The sequence below is a fragment of the Neovison vison genome, chromosome 8, assembly GCF_020171115.1.
Source record: "Neovison vison isolate M4711 chromosome 8, ASM_NN_V1, whole genome shotgun sequence".
Classification (NCBI taxonomy): Eukaryota; Metazoa; Chordata; class Mammalia; order Carnivora; family Mustelidae; genus Neogale; species Neogale vison.
In genome coordinates, this window is record NC_058098.1 from 119,316,374 (window position 1) to 119,343,656 (window position 27,283).

The 27,283-nt window shown below is 48.9% G+C and overlaps 1 protein-coding gene across 2 annotated transcripts in view; it reads left to right on the forward strand.

The window, feature by feature from the left end:
- The window catches only part of XDH (xanthine dehydrogenase), a 61,633-nt gene that overhangs the window by 15,685 nt on the left and 18,665 nt on the right, over nucleotides 1–27,283 (forward strand). The window contains exons 7-24 of one of the 2 annotated variants that reach the window (XM_044261820.1): nucleotides 2,785–2,853; nucleotides 3,158–3,247; nucleotides 4,300–4,441; nucleotides 6,960–7,052; nucleotides 7,615–7,766; nucleotides 8,730–8,823; nucleotides 10,216–10,325; nucleotides 12,404–12,588; nucleotides 13,880–14,054; nucleotides 15,780–15,863; nucleotides 17,317–17,486; nucleotides 20,931–21,054; nucleotides 23,107–23,226; nucleotides 23,907–24,003; nucleotides 24,779–24,903; nucleotides 25,245–25,378; nucleotides 25,789–25,876; nucleotides 27,067–27,153. In XM_044261820.1, coding sequence (XP_044117755.1) covers nucleotides 2,785–2,853; nucleotides 3,158–3,247; nucleotides 4,300–4,441; nucleotides 6,960–7,052; nucleotides 7,615–7,766; nucleotides 8,730–8,823; nucleotides 10,216–10,325; nucleotides 12,404–12,588; nucleotides 13,880–14,054; nucleotides 15,780–15,863; nucleotides 17,317–17,486; nucleotides 20,931–21,054; nucleotides 23,107–23,226; nucleotides 23,907–24,003; nucleotides 24,779–24,903; nucleotides 25,245–25,378; nucleotides 25,789–25,876; nucleotides 27,067–27,153 — 2,139 coding nt within the window. The remainder of the gene's footprint in view (nucleotides 1–2,784; nucleotides 2,854–3,157; nucleotides 3,248–4,299; nucleotides 4,442–6,959; nucleotides 7,053–7,614; nucleotides 7,767–8,729; nucleotides 8,824–10,215; nucleotides 10,326–12,403; nucleotides 12,589–13,879; nucleotides 14,055–15,779; nucleotides 15,864–17,316; nucleotides 17,487–20,930; nucleotides 21,055–23,106; nucleotides 23,227–23,906; nucleotides 24,004–24,778; nucleotides 24,904–25,244; nucleotides 25,379–25,788; nucleotides 25,877–27,066; nucleotides 27,154–27,283) is intronic. The other variant, XM_044261821.1, reaches the window with a different exon arrangement.

Consider the following 27,283-nt stretch of genomic DNA (forward strand, 5'->3'; position numbering starts at 1 on the left):
GTATCCAGATAACCCCAGAGGGTGGCCACAGGGATGGGGTCTACAGGGAGGGAAGGCAGCACATCTTGCTGAATGCTTTTGATGACAAAGAATGAGGAGGTGTGGATTTAAGGGAAAATGACCAAAAAGCACAGACCTGGAGTGTGCAGACCCGGGTTCAAATCTCATCCTTTCACTGAACCAACGCATGACCTCGGGTATAGTCCCTTGTTTCTAAAATGGGATTATAATAATAGAATATTACAATGTTATATTAATACAGCTATAACTGTAATAAAACATACATAATTACAATAATATCACAGGATTGTAATAATACCTATAATTATTCTTATGGTGTTTGTGGGAAGTACTTCTCCCTCCTAAAGCCCTTAAAACACTGGCACAGCTTAAGTATTAGATACACGGCAACTCTAAATTACGGTGATAGTATGTTTCTTCCATTCCTCGCTATTTGACTTTCATCAATTGCTCAGGCTTCCTGAGAACAGAGGATTGTTAATCTTGTCCATGTACTTATTTTTCAAGAGGCTTCTCGAAAGATACAATTTCACCAGCCCTCCTACTTTCTGAAAAGAGAAGGGTTTGTGAATGTAATCCATGGTATGGTCCTTTGCCGGGCTGAAGTTTGATCATCATTGAAAGGGTTCCCGGTTCCATTGTGCTGGTGTTGCCTCCCTGGATCAAGCTGCTGGGCCTCGAGGAGCAGAGCAGAGCTCCCAAAGTGACTGGGACAGAGAGTGTGCTCAGAGCTCATGCACCTTACTCTCTGGAGACATGCCCTCCACCCAAGGCCTTATTTGGAGCCTCTGCATTCTGAGTTTACATACAGCTCTAATGAACCTGCTTAGCTCATTCTCAAGCCCGCCATGCACATTCGGAAAGTGGGGAGGGTTTGCTAGAAGGAGGCATGCTGTTCACAGCAAGAATTGATGATGTCTGGTTAGGAGCAAAGAAGGGCATGGAGGAACTGTAAAAATGAACAGGAGCCTAGCCATCCAGCCTGCTGAGAAAAGGAGAAATCTCTCCAGGGGGTAAAAAAAACAAAAAACAAAAAACCCAGCTTTATCCAACCTCAGTGGGCATGGAGGGCAGTGTCACGTTATTGTACATCACAGTAATTTGTGTCATGGCCACATCCATGAAGTATCAAGTAAAAAGATCTAAGGAAGACTGTGGCAACACTTTATCTGGAAAATGTACTTCCGCGAAGTATGCCCTTCCCCACAAGGACTGGGTGAGTGAGGCTGACGGCTGGCTGGACGTGGCTTCCCTCCCTTCAGGTGGGGTCCGGTGAGTCCCCAGTGTCACTGTCTCCAAGAAGAAAGATGAGAAGAGACACTAGGGGAACTTTATTTCTCTCTTTTTTTTTTTTGTCTAAACACAGAGGAGAAGGCCAAGGCCATGGTGGGAAGGTCCAAAGCAGAGTGCTTGGGGACCCGGCAGCAGGGCTGTGGGTACAGGAGGGGGCTGGGGTCGGCCCACGGGGTGATGTGGGCAGGGGGCTGAGGCAGCCAAGGCTCCTCTCCTGAGAACGGGGCTGACGGTGTTTTCAGATGCTCTGAGGCCATCCTGTCAGCCTCTCGGCCCTTTGAGGGCTTTCCTGGGCACACTCGTCACAGTGTGATTCATTCCTTGGGCAATGTGTCTCCTGTGACTCACGGGCAGAAGGGCTGTCTTCTGCAGGAGCTGGCCGCTGTGGACACGGGCTTGGAGCCATGCCTGGGAGTTGCTCCCACCTTTGCCTCTCAGCATAACTCCGGGAATCTGGAGTGTCTCCCAGATCCTGAGCAGAGACTCCCGCCTTCTTGGCACACATCAGTCAGGAGAACACACCCTTCCCCTCCTCAGCGCCTCGGTTCTGGGAGGCAGCGAACCCTACTCCCTGCTCTGCCATTGGCACTCAGAGCGGTGCCGAGTCAGTTCTTGCCCAGGGGTGGTGGGTCATCGGACCTGTACCCTCCCTTTAGGACAGGGTCTCAGTGAGGAAGGAGGAGTGTTTAGCTTTCTGGCAAGAAGGACCTGATATGCAGTGGTGGGGATACCGGGCACACTGGCTGCACACCTCTCTGAAGCCAGCGCTGGTCTTGGACCTGCTTGGAAGGAGCCCCACAAAGATCGGGGCCTGGAAGGAGCCCGGCCAGGCCTCCTAGAACTTGACGGATGCCCAAGCAGAGGCGCTCGAGTGCCGAGAACACCCATGGGGATTCCTCTCAGAGAGGTTTCCTAAGGAGGAAGCCCTGAGGGGTGAAAATGGGCATAAAGATATGTTTTGATAAAGTAAGACTTAGCTTTTATAGAGAAATTTTCTTCTTTTAGAAAGAGAGAGAGAGAAAGTGCATGAACAGGGCTGGGAGGGGCAGAGAAAGAGAGAGAGAGAGAGAGAGAGAGAGAGAGAGAATCCTAAACAGGTTCCACACCCAGCACAGAGCCTGATTCGGGGCTCCATTTCACAACCCTGAGATCATGACCTGAGCCGAAATCGAGTCTGATGGTTGATTGACTGAGCCGGGTGCCCCTGGAGAGAAATTTTCTTAAAATTAAAATTTCCTCCTGCTTCTGCATGAGTTTCTTAGTTTCCATCAACCAAGAAAGGGGAAGTGGTAAAGCAGAGGTCTTACATTCATGCAGAAGTGAGCAGGATGGGGAGCGGACATCTGCTGTTCCCCCTGATGCTGGGGTAGGAGCAGCACTAGATTTCATTGGATATTAGTGACCCAGGTTTTTTAAAGCTTCTGGGAAAACTCTTTGCAAGTATTTTTTGTGTATTTGTCATCTCTCTAGGATGGCGGGTGTTGTGGAGGAAGTCGTGACAACCCGAACTGTTGCATGAACCAGAAGACAGACTCCAAAGTGAGTGGGTCCTCCTCTCCACGGAAGCCTGGGGGCCAGTCTCAGATTAAAGGAGGCAATAGATTCTTTTCACACTCTCGACAGTGTGGCCGGAAGAGGAAATGGTTATGCCCAGCCCGTGAGGGTGGTGAATGTGCAATGTCTTCTGGCAAGACCTGTTTATCCTGCCTTCCAGGAGCTTCCTGGCCCTCCACTAAGCCGGATGGGGGCTGCAAACAGGCTTGCTTGCACAAAGGCCTGGGTAGATCCTACAGGACATTTTAAAGGAGGAGATATGGTATCACCCAACTGTTCCCTTTTCCAGCAGGTCACTCTCTCACCATCTTTATTCAACCCGGAGGAGTTCATGCCCCTGGATCCCACCCAGGAGCCCATCTTCCCCCCGGAGTTGCTGGTAGGTGATGCCCCAGGGAGAGGCCTGACTCAGTTTCTGTGCCATGAGCCTCTGGAGGCCTGCTCTATTTCATACCAACTGGGACCTATGTGGCCTTGTCCTTTTTCTGACACCCAGAGGTCAAGTCCCTCTGTCACATATTCCAAAGGGACCCACACTTCCTTCACACATGTCACTCTGAGCACTGAGAGTGGATCTCCCTGGCACTTTACTCCATGGGGAGTGTTCTAGAAGCATCTGCCGACCTCCTGGCTACATCTAACGTAGAAGCCCCCAAGCAACCCATTCTCCTCCCTGTGAGCAGTCCCTTTATTTAACAAAGAAACTAAACTGTGCTCAAAGGGCACAGTCCCGGGCTTGCTGCTCTGTTTGAGGACCGTCTCACACCCACCCTCTCACTGGGATCCTGCTTCTTCGCTGCAACATTTATGGCAGGGGAAGAATCAGGCCTCACTCCAGGGCCTCAAGTGCAGATTCTGGGGGGTGCTGAGCATATGAGGACAGCCTAGTGAGTCCAGCGGGCCCAGAGGAACGGCATGGCAGCAGGCCACCAGCATACCTTTCCCTGGATGCTGTAACCTTGAGAGCACTCTCCATCTGATCTGGGGGGTTTTCTCTCCTAGCCCCACATCACCCCTCACACGCTAGAACCGGCTTCTGTTGCATTCTCTCCTGATACCCTTCCTTGGCCACCTCCACCCCTCCCCGCAGCTTGTCCCCTGCCCCTCTGGGATACAGTGGCGTTGGTGGGGGGGGTGGGCACTGCTCGAAACCTGGGCTTTTGATCAGGACAGTTCAGGTTCCCTTGTGCCAGGTGAAGGTCCCATCACCTCCTGGTCCCCTAAGGACTAAGCGAGATAATGTGTCTAAGAGTTGCAACACACACCCTGCCTCAACACGAGGACGTTCCCCTCCGTTCTGCCCGACCTGTCTCTTTATCCCGAATTCCGTATTCAACAAACTGGTGGGAGAGGTGATCCCATCGCAGACTTCAGTGTATCAGGGAGCTGCAGTGGGCAGGGGACAAGACGGTAAGGAGCCACATTTTCCAGAGGCTGAAGGATGTTCCTCAGAAGCAGCTGCGTTTTGAAGGCGAACGTGTGACCTGGATCCAGGCCTCCACCCTGACGGAGCTGCTGGACCTCAAAGCCCAGTACCCTGAGGCCAAGCTGGTGGTGGGGAACACGGAGATCGGTGAGAGCGGGGTGGACAGTGTGCCCGGTGGTGGCCCCTCACTGGCCGTGTGTCCTCAGAACACTGGCTTCCCCTGTGCTGCCCTCATTTCCCATTTCACCTATGGGGGGGGGTTGGTATCTCCTCAAGGGGTCCTGAGGGTCCCTTGCTGACTCTCCATAGGCACGTCGCACACCGGCTCTGTGCCAGGTCCTATGGGAGGAGCTCGGGTACCAAGATCACTTGTCACTGTTCCTTCCCCAGCGTACCTCCCTGTCTCAGAGAAGAGGGAGTGAAGGGGGTCACGTGTCTAGGCTGGTGCCTGAGAGACATTAGGGGTTCCAGCAGTGCCATTCTCTTGCCCCTCCCCTTTTCTGGGGGTGATGTGGCCACCGGCCCTGTTGGTGCCAGCACCTAGGACGTGAGGCTCACCATATGCAAATAAGCCTGGGAGACTTAGGTTGTGTTGCTTTACTCCCTGGTGCTCGAAGGGACAGAAATCCAGGAATTTCTGGAGCTGGCCTGGCCCATTTCCTCTTTGCTGGGTCCCAAGTCCAGCAAGGCTCTGAAGAAAGGATCGTGGTGTAGCTGAGGTCTTCCTAAGAGAACCTCTGGTGTTTGGGGGTGGGGGGAGCTTGACATGATTTTAAGCAGCCCCAGGCAGTCCTGTGGGGGGCTCTTGGCTCTGGTTCTGGAAGGAACCCCTGGGCCCTGGATTCTTGCTGGATCTGTAGACACAGAGAAGAGGGTCTGATTGGTTTCAGGTTGGCAGGGGACAGAGTAGGCCCCACCCTCATGAGTACAGGTGCAGAAACGTGACACACCAGGGTGGCTGGGTGGCCTAGGAGCTGTGCGTCCTGTGATGTGACCCTGATAGCCTGTGTGGCCATGGCCCTGGGGCATGAGTTAAAGTAGGGAATGACTGTTTGGAAAAATCTTTGAGCTCCTTTGACACATGACATGTACATAACATAAAATAACATCCTGTTCATAACAGAACATCCTGGACACAATTAGACTCTAATGGAAGGGAATGAATCCACACACATTTTATAAGCTTCAAGTTAGAAATAACTTCTGAAGATGACTTCATCCGGCTCACCCCTTCTCCCTTATATATACACCCGAGAGGGATTTGGGGGGAAGCTGGGCAGAAAGGGAGCCTTGAGAAGACGGGCCACCTCTGCCCTCCACCTGCGTTCTTTGTCCCTGGAGCCCACATTCGAAGCCCGGACCACACTTCGGAGACTCTCCACAGCACACGAGGGGGTGGGACGATGCACAGACTCTTCTTTTTGAACCTTCCCGTCTGGAGCTCTGTGGGATGGGCTGGGAGAGGTGCCGAGCGGGCTGGGCCTGAGGACCAGGGCTGATTCTGTTCACGGAGCACTTTCCCTTGACTCACCGAGACCAGAAACTGGACATAGACGTGCAGCCCCACAGAGCCACGCACCTGGAAGGGTGCAGGCAGATGCTGGGGACGGGGAGGCAGACTTGATGTTTTCTTTCTGGGACCGTTTCCCTTTTTGTCTGAGTGTTTAGATGTTCATGCTATTGTTACTATGATACACCAACTTGTAAGAATTGCTCACGGAACGAAACATACCTGTTCTTAGCTGCGTAATTTGGGCAAGAGCCTAACTTTCCTGTGCCTCAGCTGCTTCATCTACAAACCGAAAAATCACAATATCTCACAAGGCGATTGTGAGGATACAGTGAGTTAAAATATGTGAGGTGTTTCAGTGGGCTCCTGACATATGTTAGTATGCTGTGCTTCTGTCTATTATCTCCTCCTCCCCTGCCACACACACACGTGCACACACACCCACGCACATACACAGAGACACAGACACACACACATAATTCAGGTTCATCTCATTTATTTATTTATTTTTTAAGATTTAATTTATTTATTTGACAGAGATCACAAGTAGGCAGAGAGGCAGGCAGAGAGAGAGGAGGCTCCCCACTGAGAACAGAGCCTGATGCAGGGCTCGATCCCAGGACCCTGGGATCGTGACCTGAGCCAAAGGCAGAGGCTTTAACCCACTGAGGCACCCAGGCACCCAGGTCCATCTCATTTAAAACCAAAAGTCACCTGAGCGGGATCTGTGGTGGTTCCGCGTGTGCTGTGTTTGTGACAGGCTCAAGTGTGCCTTCCTTATTGAAGAGCACAAATCGTTGGGAAGGTGTTGAAGGCACAAGCACAGAGTCAGCAGGCTAAGTGAGAAAAAATGAAGGTTTTTGAGTAATAAAAAAATCAAAGGTCCAACAAAAAAAGAGTTCATCTCATTTGAATTCTGATAGAGCTTTTCCTTGAGGGGGAGAAAGACACGGTGTTCAGGCTGATAGTGTGGAAACCACATGGAGCCCCCTATCTTGTCCCCTGTGTCTGCTAATCCTGAGACCCGCCTCCCCCGGGCCCACCCAGGGAGAGTGATGCTGTTGCAAACATGTCGTAGATCTTGTGTGAGTGGCAGGAAAGTGCCAAGGCCTGCTCTGGCAGGAGCCTCTAACATCAGGTGTCTCGTTTCTCAAGGCATTGAGATGAAGTTCAAGAACAAACTGTTTCCTATGATCGTCTGCCCAGCCTGGATCCCTGAGCTGAATTCAGTGGAGCACGGACCCGAGGGTAAGGAGAAGTGTGCCTGGAGCCCCCAGAGGGAGGGGCTGGGCTGCTGGGGATGGGACCCATGGAATGCTGGGTGCCAAGAAAGCCTCCGTGCATGGGGAGAGGGGGCCCCCTCATTGCCTTCATTCACCGAGCATCCACGGTAGGGTACAGGGGGCAAGGGGGGCCTGTGTGATTTTTCAATATTCATTCTCAATCCTGCCTACATGTTAGAATCACTCATGGGGCAGGGAGTCAGTGCGGGGAGGTCTTGGGGGCTTTAAAAAAAAAAAAAAAAGCCAGGACTTCAACCTCAGAGACCTGACTTTATTGTGTTGAGAACCAGTGGTTGAGAGAGCAGTTGTAAGACCAAGGGACCTGTGATGAGTCCTAGCTCTTTTATTAGCTGTGTGACATTGGCCACGTCACTTGACCTCTCTGGGCCTTAATTCCTCATCCATATAAGGATGTGTGATCTGGTCCAGCCCTCCTCAGGGACCAGTAAAGTGCCATAGGGGCTGTGTATGAAGGTGTTTTCTGAGCTGTGAGGGGATTCGCTGTTATTCTGAGCTTGTGTTTCCAGGTATCTCCTTTGGAGCCTCGTGCCCCCTGAGCTCTGTGGAAAAGACACTGCGTGAAGCGGTTGACAAACTTCCTGAATACAAAACGGAGGTGTTCAGAGGTGTCCTGGAGCAGCTCCGCTGGTTTGCTGGGATACAGGTCAAGTCCGTGGCGGTGAGTCCCTCTTCAGGGGCCCTCAAGGCTCATGGCACCAGGCCTTTTGTCACAAGGCGCAGGGCGGAGGGGTCTAGTGTGACTTCTACTGAAGACCCAGCAGGCCTCAGCTGTCAGTGCTTAGAACTGGCTGGGGTGCTTGTTAAAATGCAGATTCCTAGGCCCCACTCCCAGAGATTCTGACTCAGTGGGGCTGGGAGGGAGCCTGAAGCTTCTGCTGAGGAAGGAGGCCTGTGGGTTGCTCTGGGAAGCATGTGCTGGTGACTCAGTCTTGACGCCTGAAGCTGGCGTGTCTCTTCCTGGACTTGGTGAGGCTATCAGCAAATGGATTAGAGATAAGTTAGGGAGAAGCCGAATCAGGACGGGGACTGCCTCTCAGAATTGGGGGAGAACGAGAGGTAGACCTCCCCCACCCCTGAGAGGAAGGTAGAGGCCCAGCCGTTGACTGTTCACAGCCAGACTTCAGACCAGTCCCAAGTTCCCTGTTCGCTAACTGTGTTCACACACCCGGGGCCGTTGGGGGCTCACGATGGCGGAAAGCCACCCCTTCCATTCCATTTTGTTGTTGATGTTTTCAGTTAGAACACGACCCGAAGCTACCAGCCCGCTCCCAGTTCGTCCCCCTCCCCAAGCCCCTGCCACCTCTGATTGTGAATGAGGAGGCAGAAACTCAGAGACTTTTGCTTTCACTGTGTAATAAACAACCTCAGTTCTTTCAGAAAAATTTGGGTGAAATCGAACAAATTTAAAGAAGCTAACCCACATGACTGTCTGCTAAATGTCAGAGCTGAGACCCCATCCCAAGTGTTAGGGTCCCAAGTTTTGCACATTATTCTAGAAGTCCAAGTGAGGCTGGTCTTGTGCCTTCAGCAGGTGTCCCCCACCTGCTGTGGTTGAGAGGCAGCAGCGAGAGCAAGGTTTCCTGGGCGGGCTGGGCTCTCACACACTCTCTGCTTGTTCTAGTCCATTGGAGGGAACATCATCACCGCCAGCCCCATCTCTGACCTCAACCCTGTGCTCATGGCCAGCGGAGCCAAGCTGACCATCGTGTCCACAGGTGAGAGCAACGTCATGTCAAAGTTGGAACAGAGAGCCAGGTGGGGAGAAGTCTCACAAGATAGGTCACTTTCTGGAGAAACAGAGCCAGCCCAAAGTTCAGTGATCCTGCTGTCCTGGGGTTTGGATCCCTGGAAACTGCAATGGACATGGACCCAGTTGGGGACCAGCAGAGCTGGACCATTTCTTTATAAAGAATTCACGACAGGATCTGTCACGCAGATCCTTACTTATCTAATGGTGTTCTGGAGCTGGGAGGCACGGGCTTGCCGCAGCCCATAGCTATGGTTTTAGGGAGTCTGTGAGTGTTTGTTAAACATGGCCACTGTTAAAAATTGAATTATCTAAACTTACAAGAGAATAGATTACATTAAAAGAAAGGTAGTAAATACTCAAAATTCATCACTTCCTAATTATTTGAATCTGTTTCACTATTGCCCATGCTCTTATGGTTCTTCCCATCCGTTCTATCTGTGGGTTGGAAATGCGATATAATGGTATGCTGCCATATACCCCTTGTCTGAGGGTCCCCAAGACCACCGCCAGCTTTGGTGACTCACAGGATCTCAGGGAGGACTCACAGGAGGTCAAGGAGGACTCACAGGACTCAGCATATTGTCGCACTCATGGCTATGACTTACGAGGGGGAGGATACAAAGCAAAGTCAGCAAAGTACAAAAGGCCATGGGGTACCATCTGGAGGAAACCAGGCACAGACTTCCAGAGCCTTCTCCTGGGAGAGTCACACGGGATGTCCTTCATTCCTTCAGCAACAAGTTGCACCAAGATAATGCCTGTGCAGTACTCTGCCAGGGCAGCCCTGTGGAGACCGAGCACAGGGCTTCTGTTGGGGGTGGTCATGGAGCTCTGCCTGGTGCGAACCAAAGCCCAGACACCCACAAGGAAAGCAGCCGTTCAGCATAAACCGTACTATTTGTACGAACAGTTTAGGCAGGCTGAGTCATTCTCACCAGGGAATGGTGGGAAGTCTGCTGAAATCCAAGTTCGCAGAGGACAGCCCCCGGCCAACCTTGTAAGCAGGACTTTCGGAGGATGGCAGGCCTTCTGGGTCAACTCTTTGCTACCCTCTTTCCAGCTTCATGTTCACTGATGTCACCCTGGTAGCTTGAAATTAGCAGCAGGAGTATGGATGCTGTAGAAATTAGCAAATCCTCCCAAGTCCACCCACCCCGGACCATACACCATCCCTTATTAGACACACACCAGCACATCCTTGAGTTAGGATTTCAGATGGAAGACCTTGGCCCCAGCTGTGGCCGTGACCCCCATCCCCCTGACCATGGGCACCAGAGACCAGGGTGGGGAGTCACTGGTGGATCGTTCTCTGCTTTCTCACACTGCTTTCTCCGCTTTGCCTCTGGCTTCCATTCAGGCACCAAGAGAACGGTTCGGATGGACCACACCTTCTTCCCTAGCTACAGGAAGACCCTGCTCGCTCCGGAGGAGATCCTGCTTTCCATCGAGATCCCCTACAGCAGGCAGGTGAGCTGCTCAGGAACATCCCGAATTACCCTTACCCTGGCTAGACTCCAGACAAGGAGACCAGAGTCGGCCTTGGGGACCAACCTTAGCATCGCTCAGCTTTGACATGGTCTCTGAACATTGCCTCTGACCAACCCTATTTCTCTCTGCACAATGAGGTGTTTCAAGGTAGGGGACAGAGGGTATGCCCTGGACTGTGAAACCAACAGCTAGGCCAGGGGAACCTGAGCAAATCGAGTCTGCTTTCTGAGCCTCAATTTCTTCTTCTGTAAAATGGGCACAGTGTTACCCAGTGGGTTACTGTGAAGATTGAAATCAAGAATTCATAAGGTTCCAGGCAGATGTCTGGGAGCCAGTAGGGATCTGCAGGCAATAGCTAGTCACAGTCGCAAAAAATACATCCAGCTGTGGCGGTCGGAGGAGACGGGTTTGCATGCTGAGCGGAGACGCTCCCTGTGAGTCAGGGCCTCACTCGCTGATGAGGTGTTCACTGACTTTGCTCTGGTTTGGCTTGGTGGATTTCTGCTTTATGGGCAGTTTCCCTGCCCTGTTCAGGCAGGTCTGGACATTTCTGGCTGCCTTGCTGTGCTGTTCCATGGGGGCCATGTGTCTTCACCCGGTGTGACTCTCTCCTCCCTTGGCAGCCACACATTCCTTAATGGGCCTCACTAAAAAGTGATCTGTGCGAGACCGGGAACCCAGCTGTCGTGGAGAGCATCATGGGTCTCACCCCAGCTAGTGCTCGAGCAAGTGTTCCAAGGCATGTTTGCTCTTGCTAACTTTGGCCTCTTTAATGAGAATGCTAATGAAATTAGAGCCATTTCATCCCTGAGGCGGTTTCTTCATGACTTCCTAGCTTGTCCCTACAGACCATTGAACAGTGATTCCCAGAAGTTTTGTATTTCATGGACCAGGACATTTTTCTTTTGCTTAATTATGAGTTAGGGAAAAAGGAGGAAACAGGCATAGCATTGTCCAGTTTTTATTTTGCCATAGAGGAACATTGACGACGAAAACATTTCATAAAAGAAAGGAGATCTTCATACCCAGGATTAGGAAGGATTTCTCAAGAAAGAACAGCTGCCAATCTGCCACCGGCATTTCGTGGTACCCCAGCGGAAATGTCCCCACGGACTAGGACGGTAATGGAAGTGAGCAGCTAGAAACTCTGTTCCACAGCCAAGCTCAGGCTCTGGGCTCACTGCCCCAGGGCCATGTTCAACATCAGGAATCTGGATTAGCTTTATGATCAGCAGGAGTCCCTGAGGTTTCTTGGAACAGAAGCCTGTGGCCACTTTGGACCTCCACAATGGGCCTCATTGTGTTTTCTCTAATAAGCCTTCCCTTAAACTTCTACCTGTCATGCTAATTGGAATTTGTGTTGAGTTCAGACCTTGAGCAGAACTTGACCCCCAAAGAGCTGGATATCAGATGGTTCTTACCTGGAAAGTTACTCATTCTCCCCTCCTATCTGGAAAGAGAGAGCCTGGCTTGAGCCTAGAGGGAAACAGATGTTCAAAGCACCAAGGTGGCTCCTGCTTTCTAGTGTGAATCATTCTTCCGGGAAGCAAGGTTTCTAACCGTAGACAATAGACGTGGGAGGCACAAGTTAGAGAGAGCAGGTGCGCAGGCGGCCCGCTTAAGGGCTGCTTCAGACACCCTCTGGCATCTCACTGGACCAGCTTGAGAGGCAGTCAGGCCACCCCTTAGAGCCTGGGTGGGCTCGGATGCTGGGCACCAGGATGGGAAGGTGTGGATGCTGGAGGTCTCTGAGGACCCTCTCTGAAAACGTCTTTCCTCTTCTCAGCTATTGGCTGAGAGCACCCCGTTCTCCTTTGTCCTTGACTTTCAATCTTCCGACTGCCAGGGAGAAATGCCAACCCTCCCTAGCTTCTGGGAATCTTACCGGGAATGTGAGAGCCAGTTCTGCCTGGATATCCGAATCCTCGCACCGGCCCGTTGCGGGTTTGCGATGGCATTGTCCCTTCAGCCGGCCCGGTGTCCCCGTGCTCCAGCTTCACCCTCTGCGGGCCCCACCAAACAAAGTGGGCAGCAAGAGCCCTTCTGTTCTCTTTTAGGGTGAGTATTTCTCAGCATTCAAGCAGGCCTCTCGGAGAGAAGATGACATAGCCAAGGTGACCTGCGGCATGAGGGTCCTGTTCCAGCCGGGAACCGCGCAGGTGAAGGAGCTGGCCCTGTGCTATGGTGGAATGGCCGACAGGACCATCTCAGCCCTCAAGACCACGCGGAAGCAGACGGCCAAGTAAGAGCTACCAGCCAAAGAAAACCACCACCGCCGTTCCCACGGCCAGTAGTCCCACTGTTGCTGCGACCACGGTGCTGCGCCTGCTGTTGCCATGGTTACCATGGCTCCTAGTGGCGTGGTTCCTCATGACATCACTGTCGCCGCGCGGGTCTTACCATTGCTGCTCTGCCATTGCTACCGTTACGACCACTGTTACCGTCATGACTATAGCCACAGCGACGGTTACTAGTGCTATTACTCCAGTAACAGTAGTGCTACTGTTACTACAATTACTACAGCAAGTGATACTCCTCCGGTTACTGCTCCTACTCCTACTAGCGCTCCTGCTGTGACTCCTGCTCTTCCTACTACCATCACTACTCTGACGAGCGTTCCCGCTGTGGCTAACCACTACTAGTACTGCTGGTACCAGTACTGCCAGTGTTACGAGTACTGCTGCTACTCCTGGTATTACTACTGATTGTGTGACTGCGGCTGCCACCATGAATGCCCTGCTACCACCATGGTTGCAACCGTGACTATTACTACTGCTACAGCTAATCGTAGGATCGCTGCTGCTGTTGCTGTGTTGCTGCCGGTACTGCTACTACTGTTGCTACTGCTGCTCGTTCTACTATTACTTCTGCTTTTGCTAGTGCTATTACTTTTGCTTCCACTACTCCTACGACTGTGTCTGCCTCTGCTAGTATTAGTTCCACAACTATTGCTATGGTTTCTATGGCCGTTACTTCTGCTGCGGAACTAGATTGGCTACTGCTATGACCGCAGCTAGGATAGGGGAGCAGCTGACCCAAGCACCTCACTGGGACGGTCCTCTGTAGTCCATACGATGTGGATAAATAAAGCTTACCAATGGCGTTTGGCTCCTTGGTTCCAGTTCCTGGCTCCACCACTTACCAGCTGGGTTGTAGAAGTCAAGTTACTCACCCTTCCTATTGCCTCAGTTTTCTCACTGGTAAAATGAGTATAGACATTTTCCCTGCTATACTTTTAAATTGAAATGAAAAATGATATTTCATATAAGGCACTTAGGACATTGCCTAGTGCATATGATAAGGACTCAATAGATTTTATTATGATTTTTGTGTCCTTTTTCTTACTGTATCTCTTTTTAAAGATGAGGACACTGAGGCTCAGGCAAGTAACTTGCCTAAAGTTACAAAACGATACGTATCTGAGCCAAGTTTGGAACCAAGGTTTCTATGACCGTCGCTCTGCACCTACCACCCCACACGAATGATTCTGAGGGCTGGACATGAGCACTTTCCCACCATCTGCTCTCTGGCAGTTTCTGGAACGAGGAGCTGCTGCAGGACGTGTGTGCGGGCCTGGCAGAAGAGCTGCACCTGTCCCCAGATGCCCCGGGCGGCATGGTGGAGTTCCGGCGGACCCTCACCCTCAGCTTCTTCTTCAAGTTCTACCTGACGGTGCTTCAGAAACTGGGCAAAGGAAACTTGGAAAATGTGAGTGTGGGGGTGGGGACAAGATGGAGACTCCCTGCAGGACTCTTGTTTGAGGATGTAAGAAGCCAGTGTGAGTGAGGGAGTCCTGTGGACCAGGTGGTAAATTTGCTTCTCCCTTCTGATGTCCAACGGCAGAAGAGAAAGGACCAAGGACGCATAGCCTAGGGAGCCACATGGAGATGGGAGCCCACAGGGTGGCTGAGAGGCAGAGCACTGGGCTGGGGATCGGTGACATGCGTTCTGGTTCTGGCTGAGTCATTACTTCACCTGAGAACCTGAATAGGTCTCTCAAACTTTCCCATGGGAAAGCTACAAAAGGGGGTGGGTAGACCAGATGATTTTTCCAGGGGCTAGCTGACACAACTGTGGTTTTGTAGTTAGAATGGGAATGTGGAGTGAGTCGAGAAGGTAGACTGTGGAATGGGATTATGAGGTGGGGCTGCCACAGCCAGGGCCAGGCATCACCGGGAGGGTGTGTGCTCTGGACGGGGTGTGGCTGAGCAGGAGCCCACCTCCCCACATGGGTTCACCAAGTGTTTATTTTGTACCTTTTTAATATAGCCTTGCACTAGGCACCAAGGGATAGCCTCATGTGGGAGAGAACCTGGTTAATAAAGGCCAGCCTAGAGTGACAACTGAGAAGACGGTTTGGGGAGCACGAAGGAGAGAAGGCTCTACAGATGTGGGGACAGCTGACTGAAATCCTCCTCTGAAAAACATTCATAAGACTTCTTTTCTTCTGATTAATAAAAGCAATAAACTTAATGTGGAAAACTTTAAAAACACAGAAATGTGTTAAAAATTAAAATTAAAAAGAAAAAAATTAAACATTTTTTGAATTAAAGAAATTAAATTTAAAAAGTTTTTAAAATTAACTTTTTTTAGAATTAAAATTACTCTTCTCTCAGATCCTATAGAAAACCAGTGCTACTATTTTTGCTTATTTCTCTGGTTTTTTTTTCCTCCATTTATCTGCCCGTCTGTCTGTCATTCTCTTTCCTCTCTCTCCCTCTATCTCTCCTTCTATCCACCTCTCTATAGACCCGCCATCTTCCTAGCTTTTGATCTGGAACATATCGTTTTTCTAAACAGGTTCAGACAGACTCCATAGAGAGTTTTATGCCCCCCCTTGATTCTGTTGAGATGATATTGTGCACATTTCCCATATCATTAAATATTTCCCATAGAGATGAGGAGGAAGAAGCCTTTTCCAGCGGGGCTGGGGAAGAAAGAGCAGAGTACGTAAATGCAGGAGGGAGGGAAGCCATTTGGTGTGTCGGAGGAAGAACGAGCCATTCGCTGTGCAGGCTGCCAGGGGTGGGAGAGGAGTTGAGGCTGTTATGAAGTACTGAGATCTCGAGCCCTCACGCTGATGTTCACATCGATCCAGCCAGATCTAGAAGGAATGCTAAATGAGGAGATGATGGGAACAGCTGAAACTTTTTTTTAAAAGAGAGTTTATTTATTTATTTGACCGACAGAGATCATAAGTAGGCAGAGAGAGGCAGAGAGAAGGGGGAAGCAGGCTTCCCGCTGAACAGAGAGCCGGACACAGGGCTCGATCCCAGGACCCTGGAATCATGACCTGAGCTGAAAGCAGAGGCTTTAACCCATTGAGCCACCCAGGCACCCCAGAACAACTGTTACTTTTACCCTTGGTGACAACCAAGGGTGGGATCAATGATAGAAATAGTCATGATCACCATGGTTATCTTGTCTCCACAGAACTGTGCGAAGCTGGACCCCACCGACGCCAGTGCCACCTTACTCTTTAAGAAAGACCCTTCAGCCAATGTCCAGCTCTTCCAAGTGAGTACACATGATGTATGGCTAATATCACAGGCCCTTGCAGGGCATTTCGGATGACGCTAACCATTGGCGAATGTCTGACTCGGATTGGATCCAGGCGCTCAAAACTTCTCATAAGCTTTGCATAAATATAAAGTGAAGAAAATGGGAATCATGTTAATGTCAGTGAAGCTATTTTCCCTGTTCCCGACTTAAATTTCTCTCTTGGCATTACTCTTATCTTCACCTCTCTGGAAAGACAATTTTTTTTTTCCACTTTGTCTTTTCTGGTTCCTCCTTAGAGCTGATGTGCAAAGTCAGGATTTCTCCTGACCATGTAAACAAAACAAAACAATAACTTTCTATCAACAGCAACTTTTTGAGAAGCAGTAGGTAAAGGATTAGATTTTCCTATAAACATTTTGGATTTTGTAGGCCATACAGTCTCTCAACTTTGTTGCAGCCAGAGACATTACATAAATGAATGTGTGTGTGTGTGTGTGTGTGTGTGTGTGTACCAATAAAGCTTTATTTATAAATGCAGCCACTGAGCCAGATCTGACCCACAGGCCATGATTTGTGGACCCCCGCACTAGAGTATGGTGGTCCAAAGTGTGAACTCTGGGGTCTGACTGCCAAGATTTAAATCCAGACTCTGCCATGTTATAACTGTAACCTGGGACAGGTCATTTCCTCTCTGTACCTTTTGGGCAAGTTAACTATGCCTACCTACAAGTGTGCATAATGTTGGCATCTGTTTCATAGGATGGCTCTGAGGATTAAATGGTTTAGTACAAGAAAATAACTTAGATAGCTCCTGGCATATATTAAACACTCAATAAAATACCAGCCATTATTTTTATTATTCTTTTGAAAAACACAAAACCCAGAATTTTATTATAAATACATTTTAGAACATTTTGGAAAGAACAGAAAGATATGAAAAAGAAAACAAAAGTCACCCAAGATCCTAGCTCCATGAGAAAATCATTGTATTTTTGTTTACTTCTCTCCATTTTTTCTCATGCGTATATAGATATGTATATACTACGTTTATAACATGTATATATTTTTCCTATAGAATTCAAATGATCATACACACACAATGTTTTATGTCCTATTTCAACACTTCACATGAACATTCTTTCCTTCTCATTAAAATTCTTCAAAAGTCTGTCTTGACAGTTGCATACTTTTCCATTGCATGTGTATAGCAGAATTGTTTTACTCCCCTGCTCCACAATGAATGGACGTAGAGTTTCCTCTTTATTTATTTTTTGTTCCTGCCTAGGGTGATACTATGAGCTCCCTTCTCAGTGACTTCTTATCTGCCTTTCTGTTCCCGTGCCCCTCCTGCCTCCTCCACCCTCACTCCTCAGGTCTGCTTTGGCCTGAAGCTCTCCGCACTTCCCTCGGCCTGTAGGGAAACAGTGTCCTCCACAGCTCAGCTTGACTGGTGACCGTGTTGTTCCAGGAGGTGCCAGAGGGTCAGTCTGAGGAAGACATGGTGGGCCGGCCCCTGCCCCACCTGTCCGCGGCCATACAGGCTTCCGGGGAGGCTGTATACTGTGACGACATCCCCCGCTATGAGAACGAGCTGTCCCTCCGCCTGGTCACCAGCACCAAGGCCCATGCCAAGATCACGTGAGTCTAAGAAATATACCCCATGGAGGGGGTGGAAGGGTGTGGCTCCTGGGAGGCTCCCCCAGAGCCTTCCCGTCTGGAAAGGAACATGGGGATTCCTCTTAAAACCAGCCGGGGGAGGAGCTGGAGGTGTCAGGGGCTCAGTCGTGCCAGGGAGAGTGAGGGGCTGACATTGGACGTGTAGGTAGGGGCCCAAGGAGGGAAGCCTTGGATACTGAACTAGGAGATTACATGTGGCTTGAAAAGCATCGAGGAGCTTTTAACAGCAACAGGTTAGACCTGCACTTTGTTGTTGGGCTAAATTTCATTGCAGAATTCCAGGAGCACCTGAGTCAGTATTAGGGGAAGAGCATGGCCTTAGAGATTGTGTCCGCACCCCAGTGCTTTGCCATAGAGAGCTTGGCAGGCATGCTTAAGCTCTCAGTGTCCCCATTCATCACAGGATGTTTTCCTGAAGCTCAGTGATAGAGGCTGCAAAGGACCTAGCAGAAAATAGTCACTCGTACCTGTTTGTTGAACTTGGAGAGCCCAGACGACAAGAATGGCCACCTCTCTAATCATAATAATAATTCCCAATGCTCATACGGCACTTCATATCAGGGCAGCTTTGTTTAAAGCGTTTGGCCTAGATTGGCTCTCAGCAACTCTCCCGGCAGGTCCTGTTATCCCCATGTTCCAGGTGCGGAGACAGGCACGGACACGGTCAGTTACTTGTCTCAGATCCCAGAGCTGGCAAAGCCAGAGTCGGCAGCAAAGCCAGAGTTTGAAGCCAGGCAGCTTCGGCCACCGAGGTGTACGAGCTCTGGATGTTCAGGCCAGAGGCTGACTGTGATCTGTGGTGGGCATTAGACGCAGAGCCTGCGGAGCAGGGAAAGCCTCCTTGGGTGCTGCCACTGCAGGGACTAGCGACCCAGTCTCCTCATCACTGGGTTTTCCTCTGCTGCTCCCAGTCACCTGGAGACAGGCTCAGGGAAAAGGTAACATGGACACAGATAAAAGCTAACAGATATGTAAACCCCTCCAGCTCTCTGGCAAAAAAAAAAAAAAAAAAAAAGTTTGTTTAGGATGGTACGGTTGTTTGCTCTAGGGCAAATTCGTTTGCCTTTGTCCTTGTCTTTTTTTGTTTTTATTTCTTTTTAGTGTTCCAGAATTCACTGTTTATGCACCACACACAGTGCCCTCCTTAATACCCACCACCAGGCTCATCCAACGCCTTACCCACCTCCCCTCCAAACCCTCAGTTTGTTTCTCAGAGTCCACAGTCTCTCATGGTTCATCTCCCCCTCCAATTTCCCCCAACTCACTTCTCCTCTCCATCTCCCCATGTCCTCCATGTTATTTCTTAGGCTCCACAAATAAGTGAAACCATATGATAATTGACTCTCTCTGCCTGACTTATTTCACTCAGCATAATCTCTTCCAGTCCCGTCCATGTTGCTACAAAAGTTGGGTTTCATCCTTTCTGATGGAGGCATAATACTCCATAGTGTATATGGACCACATCTTCCTTATCCATTTGTCCGCTTAAGGGCATCTTGACTCTTTCCACAGTTTGGCGACTGTGGCCATTGCTGCTATGAACATCAGGGTACAGATGGCCCTTCTTTTCACTGCATCTGCATCTTTGGGGTAAATACCCAGTAGTGCAATTGCAGGGTCATAGGGAAGCTCTATTTTTAATTTCTTAAGGAATCTCCACACTGTTTTCCAAAGTGGCTGCACCAACTTGCATTCCCACCAACAGTGTAAGAGGGTTCCCCTTTCTCCACATCCTCTCCAACACACACTGTTTACTGTCTTGTTAGTTTTGGCCATTCTAACTGGTGTAAGGTGGTATCTCAATATGGTTTTGATTTGAATCTCCCTGATGGCTAGTGATGATGAACATTTTTCATGTGTCTGCTACCCATTTGCATGTCTTCTTTGGAGAAGTGTCTGTTCATATTTTCTGCCCATGTCTTGAGTGCATACTGACCGCATTGACCGTGACCAACATTGTAGCTACATTCAGAGAACTTGGCTCCATCCGAGCAACATGTGAGTGATTGTAGTAGGAGGATAGAGGATTCTGTAGTAACTGCGAAGGCGCAGGCTTTCTGGGCTGCCTGCATAGGGAAGGCAGGGAGGTACAGCAGAAGTGGACCTGGCTTGGGCTTCTCACAACCTAATCTCTCCCCTCACCCCAGCAGTGTTGCTCTCTGGCTGGGTGACTTTGGACAAGCCACTCAATTCTCTCACACTGAGTTTCCCCAAATATAACCTGGGAATAATGACAATGTTTTGGGGGGGTTCTGATGTGGATTGCCTGTTTGGAAGTTGGTTGGTACTCAGAATAGTTTCCATACTTTTCTCTGAGGTGCCTCAGGGCAATGTCCCCATGGGGGTCTGGTCCAGAGTGAGCTGTACATGATTGAGCCTGTTATAAGTGATAGTCTCCAGACATTCTCCCTGGGAGACCTGTTGGGGGGTCAGGGTGTCCCGCCATTCTGGGATAGCTCCATGAAGGTGGGGAGAGAAAGCTGGCCATGTGACGATATTCAGGGCCATTTGGTTTGTGGTACAGCAAGGGCCCCAATGTGCTGAGTCTGTGTGAAAATTAGCTGTGATGTGGGTTTGAGCCCGAGCTTTTAAGAGCCAGTGCTGCTTGGTGTCCACAATAGCCAAACTATGGAAAGAACCTAGATGTCCATCAACAGATTATTGGATAAAGAAGATGTGGTATGTATATACAATGAAATATTATGCAGCCATCAAAAAACCCCACGAAATCTTGTCATTTGCAATGACATGGATGGAACTAGAGGGTATTATGCTGAGTGAAATAAGTCAATCAGAAGAAGACAATTATCATATGATCTCACTGATACGAGGAATTTGAGAGGCAGGGTGGGGGTTTGTTGGGGGAAGGGAGGAAAAATGAAACAAGGTGGGACCAGGGAGGGAGAGAAACCATGAGAAACTTTTAATCTCAGGAAACAAACTAAGCACTGCTGGTGGTGGGGGGATGAATAGTGTGGCTGGGTAAGGACACTGGGGAGGGTATGTGCTATGGTGAGTGCTGTGAATTGTGTAAGACTGGTGATTCACAGACCTGTAGCCCTGAAGCAAGTAATATATTATATGTTAATTAAAAAAATTTAAAAAAAAGTCAATGCTACTCACTACGATTTGGTTCTCTAGTAGAAGGTCCATGGGGGCAGGCAGTCCTGCTCATCTTCTGTCCCCACAGCACTCAGCAAGGTGGCCTTCACAGGTTAGACATTCAATCAGTTTTTGCAGAGTGGAATAGGATAGGATTAGATAGGATAGAGAATATAGGCTAGGATAGTCTAGAATAGACAAGGAGGTGGAGAGGGGAGGAATGTCAGTGTGAGGACAGAGTGGGGTGGTGGGTCTTCTGCTCTGGTTTCCTGCCTGCAGCCCTCACTGTGCTCATTCTTGCAGGTCCATAGATATTTCAGAAGCTCAGAAGGTGCCAGGGTTCGTCTGCTTTATCTCTGCCGACGATGTTCCTGGGAGTAATAAAACAGGAATTTTTAATGATGAAATGGTCTTTGCAAAGGATGAGGTAGGTCTTGAATTTTTTTTAGATGTGAAGTTAATGGAATGAATGCTTGAGCTTTAATTTATGCTCACGCCTCCAGATCCCTAAACTTGAAAAGACTCCATATTTTCACCTGCTGTGGCCGTCATGCGACTGACCAGAGTGCAGAACAACCAGTAAAGGGACAGAGTCTGTTTGGGGGCACTTTAAACTTTTGCTTAGTGTTTACTTGTTTTTTTAACTGAGGGTTGCTAATTGCACACAGTAGGATGACTCCCTGCCAAAGGGGAAGTTAAACAAGACTGGTGATTGTTTTTGAACTACCAGTTATGTTTTTAAGGGTATAATGTTAAGCTCCTTTATTAAAGAAAATAAAAATATGGCAAACAAGCTAACCAGAGTAGAAATCACAATACCATTGCTATATGTATTTTGATAATTCACTTCTATGAAAATTCATCTACTGATATATGGAGTTATACGCACACACACTTTCCAAACATTCAAGAGGGTAGCTACAAAAATCCATATACTTTTTTAAAAAAGATTTTATTTATTTATTTGAGAGAGAGAGAGAGATCACAAGTAGGCAGAGAGGCATGCAGAGAGGAAGGGGGAAGCAGGCTTCCTGCTCAACAGAGATCCCAATGCAGGGCTCCATCCCAGGAGATCATGACCTGAGCTGAAGGCAGAGGCTTAACCCTCTGAGCCACCCAGGTGCCCCAAAAATATACTTTTATTATAGTTCTCAGTCACTTTACAATTCCAATACAGATCAAATGCAAATTGGAGATGAGTGAGCTATTGCTGAGGGTCAAATTCACTTTGTAATACGCAAGTAATACACTTAACTTGTATTAATGTACAAATGAAGAAAAGCAACTATAGCTACCACCATGAGACACGAGGACTCCATTTGACAGAAGAACGAATTACTTTGACAATCTTCAGGAACCTCTAAGACCCCTGCTAGCATAATGGCTAGTGAGAATCAGCCAGGTATAACCACCAGAGCACTAATCAATTAAGTCAACAACTTAACTGGGTCCTCAAGAAATGATGATTAGAGATAGTATGGGTTTCCAGTGTCAGAAACCTCATATTCCAAAGTGATGTCTTGGACAATTTTATTTTATTTTATTTTATTTTTGGTTTATGTTTTGGGGGATGTTGGAAGATTACATGTGAAGAAATGAAATCATTAAGTAATGAGAAAATGACAATCCTTATTCTATAAATCTAACAAAAAAGCAGGTTATGGGTCATCCAGTCAAAGAACCAGCATTTGGGAACTACTGGTTCTGGGCATCTAGATTAAGTATAAGACATGATTGCTGCCTTTGAGAAACTTCTGGATGTAAATCTGAAAACAAGATAAAAGGAAGTGAGGTGGCAGAAGAAAATGAAATTGGAAGTCAGTGCTGAGATTTAATCGTGGTGTAGCAATGAATGTGCCTTGCCTTCTGTGTCTGCATCTTTTCACCTGAAGAACAAGGGTGTTGGAATGGATCTGAGTCAACAGAGAGACTTTGTGCTGCCATACCGCCCATTGTGCTGCTCATGGCAGACATGAGTAATCAATTGCCACATTCTATCCCAGGCAACTTCTCAGCAAACTGCCAGTAGTAAATCATCAGGATTGGTCTTTGAGATGAAGTGAGTGTGCCAACCTGACACTAGTGATCTCCAAGTCCTATTTCAGTTCCACTGATTCTAAACACTTATGAAGAAGCACATAATCCCACATAGACCCATAACCTGGATTTTTGTTAGATTTATAGAATAAGGATTGTCATTTTCTCATTACTTAATGATTTCATTTCTTCACAGGTAATCTTCTTCCAACATCCCCCAAAACATAAACCAAAAAATAATTAAATATTTAAATAATTAGTATTTTACAATACTAGTTTAACATACCTGTTGACAAAGGCATTAAAAGGCCCCAGGGCATTCCTAAAATGTACCTTAAGGAAACTGTGGGGGCAAAAACTTGCTTTGCCTTTTGAGCAATCCAAAATAATTTGTTTTGTGAGGCAGATGTGATATCCTTTAACGGTCTGGCTCTGTTCCCAGGTGACTTGTGTTGGGCATATCATTGGTGCTGTGGTCACCGACACCCCAGAACATGCACAAAGAGCTGCTCTAGGGGTGAAAATCACCTATGAAGAACTTCCAGCCATTATCACAATTGAGGTAACTGAGAAAGGGTGGCATGGAAAAGGGTGAACTCCCTGTCCCTGGAGGAAATTTCACTGGGATCCTTTGGGGAGGATTTTTATTTTTTAATTTTTAATTATTTGTTTATTTATTTTATTTATTTTTTAAAAAATATTTTATTTATTTGAGAGAGAGAGAGAGAAAGAGAATGAGAAAGAGAAAGCATGAGAGGTGAGAATTCAGAGGGAGAAGTACACTCCCCGCTGAGCAGGGAACCTGATGGGGGACTTGGTCCTGGGACTTCAGGATTGTGACCTCAGCCAAAGGCAGTTGCTTAATCAACTAAGCCACCCAGGCACCCTGAGGAGGATTTTTAAATGATTTCCGGTCCTAGGATTGTGTGATTTTCTAACACCTTCCCCATCATGGTCTCAGACTCAGTCCACCAGGGGCCAAACGAGGTTCCTCCTTCTCATTACCAGCTCCCATTGGTTCCCTGAGGGACCCTACTTTTCCTCAAGATCCAAGTTTGTCCCCTAGTCTCTGAGAAAACAGAGGAATGCAAGCCCCTAGGTCACAGGCAAGCTTACTTTAAGTCTGTGTAAGACGTTTGTAGAGATGTCTTTGTGAGAAGAGAGAGGGAGTTCCAGCAGCTTCTCTTCCTAGACCTTCCTTCTCTGAAAGTCCAGTCACTGAAGCTTCTTTCTGGTCCTCAGGATGCTATAAAAAACAACTCCTTTTACGGGTCTGAGCTGAAGATGGGGAAAGGAGACCTCATGAAGGGATTTTCGGAAGCAGACAATGTTGTTTCAGGTACAGCTGGTACCTACCATGGGGTCCCAGGCACGGGCTGGCCCTGGTGTATGAATTAAATTCAAGGGCTGGACCTTGGGTCCTGGAGCAGGGGAGTGAATTTTTACCAGAAGAGTCCTCCTGACATTTGAAACCAAATAATAGACAGTTGGCAGGGAAAGACGCCTGTCATCTTCATCTCTGCCCTTCTGTCTTGAGGCTAGATTAGACTTAAGTGATTCTAGGGAGCTGGGGGTGTGTCAAATTTGGAAGACTGCAGGGAAGGTAGCAGCCACAGATCCTGGCCCCCCACTGTGGGCCTGCAGTCAGTCCTCTCCCATCCACAGCCAGGGTGCTCTGGCTCCTCTCCTCCTCACCCACCCCCCACAGCTCCCACGTGGTACAGGGCTGCTGACCAGACTCCATTTGGAGTTGTCACCTACACTGTCCCTCATGCACTAAGTCACTGGCGAGCTGGCTCTCCAGCTGGCCGGATACTTTCAGTTTCAGAAGACGTTCTCACTTTCAAATTTGCATTCACATCTGTTAATTCCTTCTTTACCTTTTCCAAAATTTTACAATACTAGTTTAACCTACCTGACGCATTAGGTATCATTCTGGTTTCTTTTTGGGGGTGGGGGATTTGGCTCCCAGATGGCTAAGGCTTTAAGCCGCTTTAAGCTGCTGGGAATCTGGAGGTTATCTGTGAGCGGTTGGTTCCTGCCCAGGGCCCAGGGCATGTGCACTCTCCTTCAGTGAAGTCAGGGTCACTGTGGGGGTCTTGTTGCTACCCCAGGTGAGGTGTACATTGGTGGCCAAGAGCACTTCTACCTGGAGACTCACTGCACCATCGCTGTCCCGAAAGGCGAGCAGGGGGAGATGGAGCTTTTTGTATCTACACAGAACACCATGAAGACCCAGGTAGGCATCCTGTAGGTTAGCTCCGGGGCCCAGGGAGGATGCTGGGGGGTGTCAGGCAGACCAAGCGTGGCTGTGTGGGACATGGGAAAAGGAGATCTGGGCTGGTCCAGAAGGGGATTTGAAGGTCTGGAGTGCTGGACCCCAGCACTGCCAGCTTAAGGGCTGCCTGGGTAGGTGGGGGACAGGGGGCTTCCGGAATCAAGGAATGTCTCCACAGTCACAGCAGTAATTAGGCTCATGGATGTTGGGCAGGCTCTAGTTCAGGCTTGAAGGAGTCCAGATGATACATTCAATTGCAAGTAATTTTGTTTTTGTTTTTGTTTTTTTTTTTTGGTCCACAGAGCTTTGTTGCAAATATGCTGGGGGTTCCAGCAAACCGGATTTTGGTCCGAGTGAAGAGAATCGGAGGGGGCTTTGGAGGGAAAGAGACACGGAACACTGTGGTGTCCACAGCAGTGGCCCTGGCTGCATACAAGTGAGTCTTCCCTGCCAGCTCCTGGGAAGGAGAATAAGGCTGCTTCTGCCAGGATGGCTTTCTAGATTTCCCCCTTTTAGAAGTAGATCCCCTTACTTTGAATTTTCCCAGCCTTCTGTTTTTAGAACTCTTGGGCATTGGGATGAAGGTAATACCACCTGTTTCTATGTGTTCCACACATGGATTCATGTCTTGTCTCCCCTGCCCTGGCTTTGAGGGCCACACTACATCTTCTATTCCCTACCTTGTCCAGCACAGTGCATAGATAGCTAGACAGTGAGGCAGCCCAGCACAGGTCTCCGTGTCCTGGTGGAAAGAAGAGTGTCCTGTGCTGTTTTTATCCCTGGGACTGACAGGAATAGGCCGTTGTAGAGGACCTCAGGGTTCTAAGCCTCTGATGCCTCCCTCAGGACTGGCCGCCCTGTACGCTGCATGCTGGATCGCGATGAGGACATGCTGATAACTGGTGGCAGACATCCCTTCTTGGCCAAATACAAGGTTCCAGATGTTGGGGGCTATGCCGGGATGGGAGAGACAGTGCTTCTCATTGGGAAAGCTGGGGATGAAGATCCAGGAATCCCAGGATGTACTCTGAACATTTTTCATGACTACCTGTAGAAGTTCAAAGAAGAAATAGCCATGAGAAAAATTCAAATTGGCCAACAGCAACATAGAGGGGTGATGCTGGCTGGCCACCTCCCAAGTGATGTCCCAGCGTGGTGTTTGTGCCTTTTGCAAGTTTTCTCTGGTCTCTATCTGATCTTTGTCCACTCAGGCTGAGTAGCATGACTTTTCAGCAGACCCAGGGTAAATCTGTCCTGCAGAATATCCTAATGTTCATGTGTTCACTGTTTGGGGTGAAGACTAGAATGGCTGTTTAGAGCTTAGTAATTTACAATGAGAAAGGAAACTGCCCAGGGCCTGGACAGGCCCCAGTTGTTAGGGTGGGCACCTGCCCCATCAGACTGTGTATGATTGGTCACTGCCACTTCCTCTGTGAGACCACCCCTTTTCTGGGTCCCTGTGAATAACCATGGATCCTGTCCCCCTAAACACGAGTATACCCTGCCAGATCCCAGTCTGGGAGCCCTTCTCTCCATGAGCTGGCTTTGTACATCTCCCCTTTGACCTCTTCTGATTTTTGTTTCACGATTTAGTTCTTCCAAAGGGATCCTCTTTCCCTTATTCCCAAATTCTTGTGGGCCCAAAGAAAATAACTTGGTTATTTTCTTTGGTTACTTTCTTTGTAACCAAGGAAAGTAACTTGGTCTTCTGAATCCCAGTTCCTCACTTATGGATGGCTACATAAGGTCAAGGATGTGAAAGCACGCTCCTGCTTGTGGGGGACGTAACATGGTGTCTGCTGTAACGGACGTCTCCAGTATCTTCCTCAGTTTTTCTGCCCGGCCCTCCCTTCTCTGCCTCCTCACTCCCTCTCACACAACTGGAAGCCAGGAGTAGGTAGGAGGAGGGAGGGGTGTGGGGAGAAGATGTTTGCAGGGTTGAGGAACATGGAAGTCACTGGAAAGAAGTTAGTTCCTCTCTGCTTCACCTGTTAAGCTCTGGTGACCTCATTTTCATGGTGTGATGTCTTGTTCTGTCCACTTTCCTTCAGGTAGTCTAGGTGGGAGGGGATGACTCGGGTTAGCAGAGGAAGAGCACTGGTGAGAATTCCCTCTCCTCATCAGGTTGGCTTCATGAAGAACGGGAAGGTGGTGGCTTTGAAGGTGGAGCACTACAGCAATGCAGGGAACACCATGGATCTCTCCCAGAGTGTAAGTGCAAGGTACCCCTGCATCCTGGGGGTGGGGGTAGGGTGGGGGGTGACTGGGGGGTCAAGGGCAAGCCCTACAGCCACCCTGGCATGGGCCTCCTCAGTTCCTGCCTGTTACTGTGATGGTAACC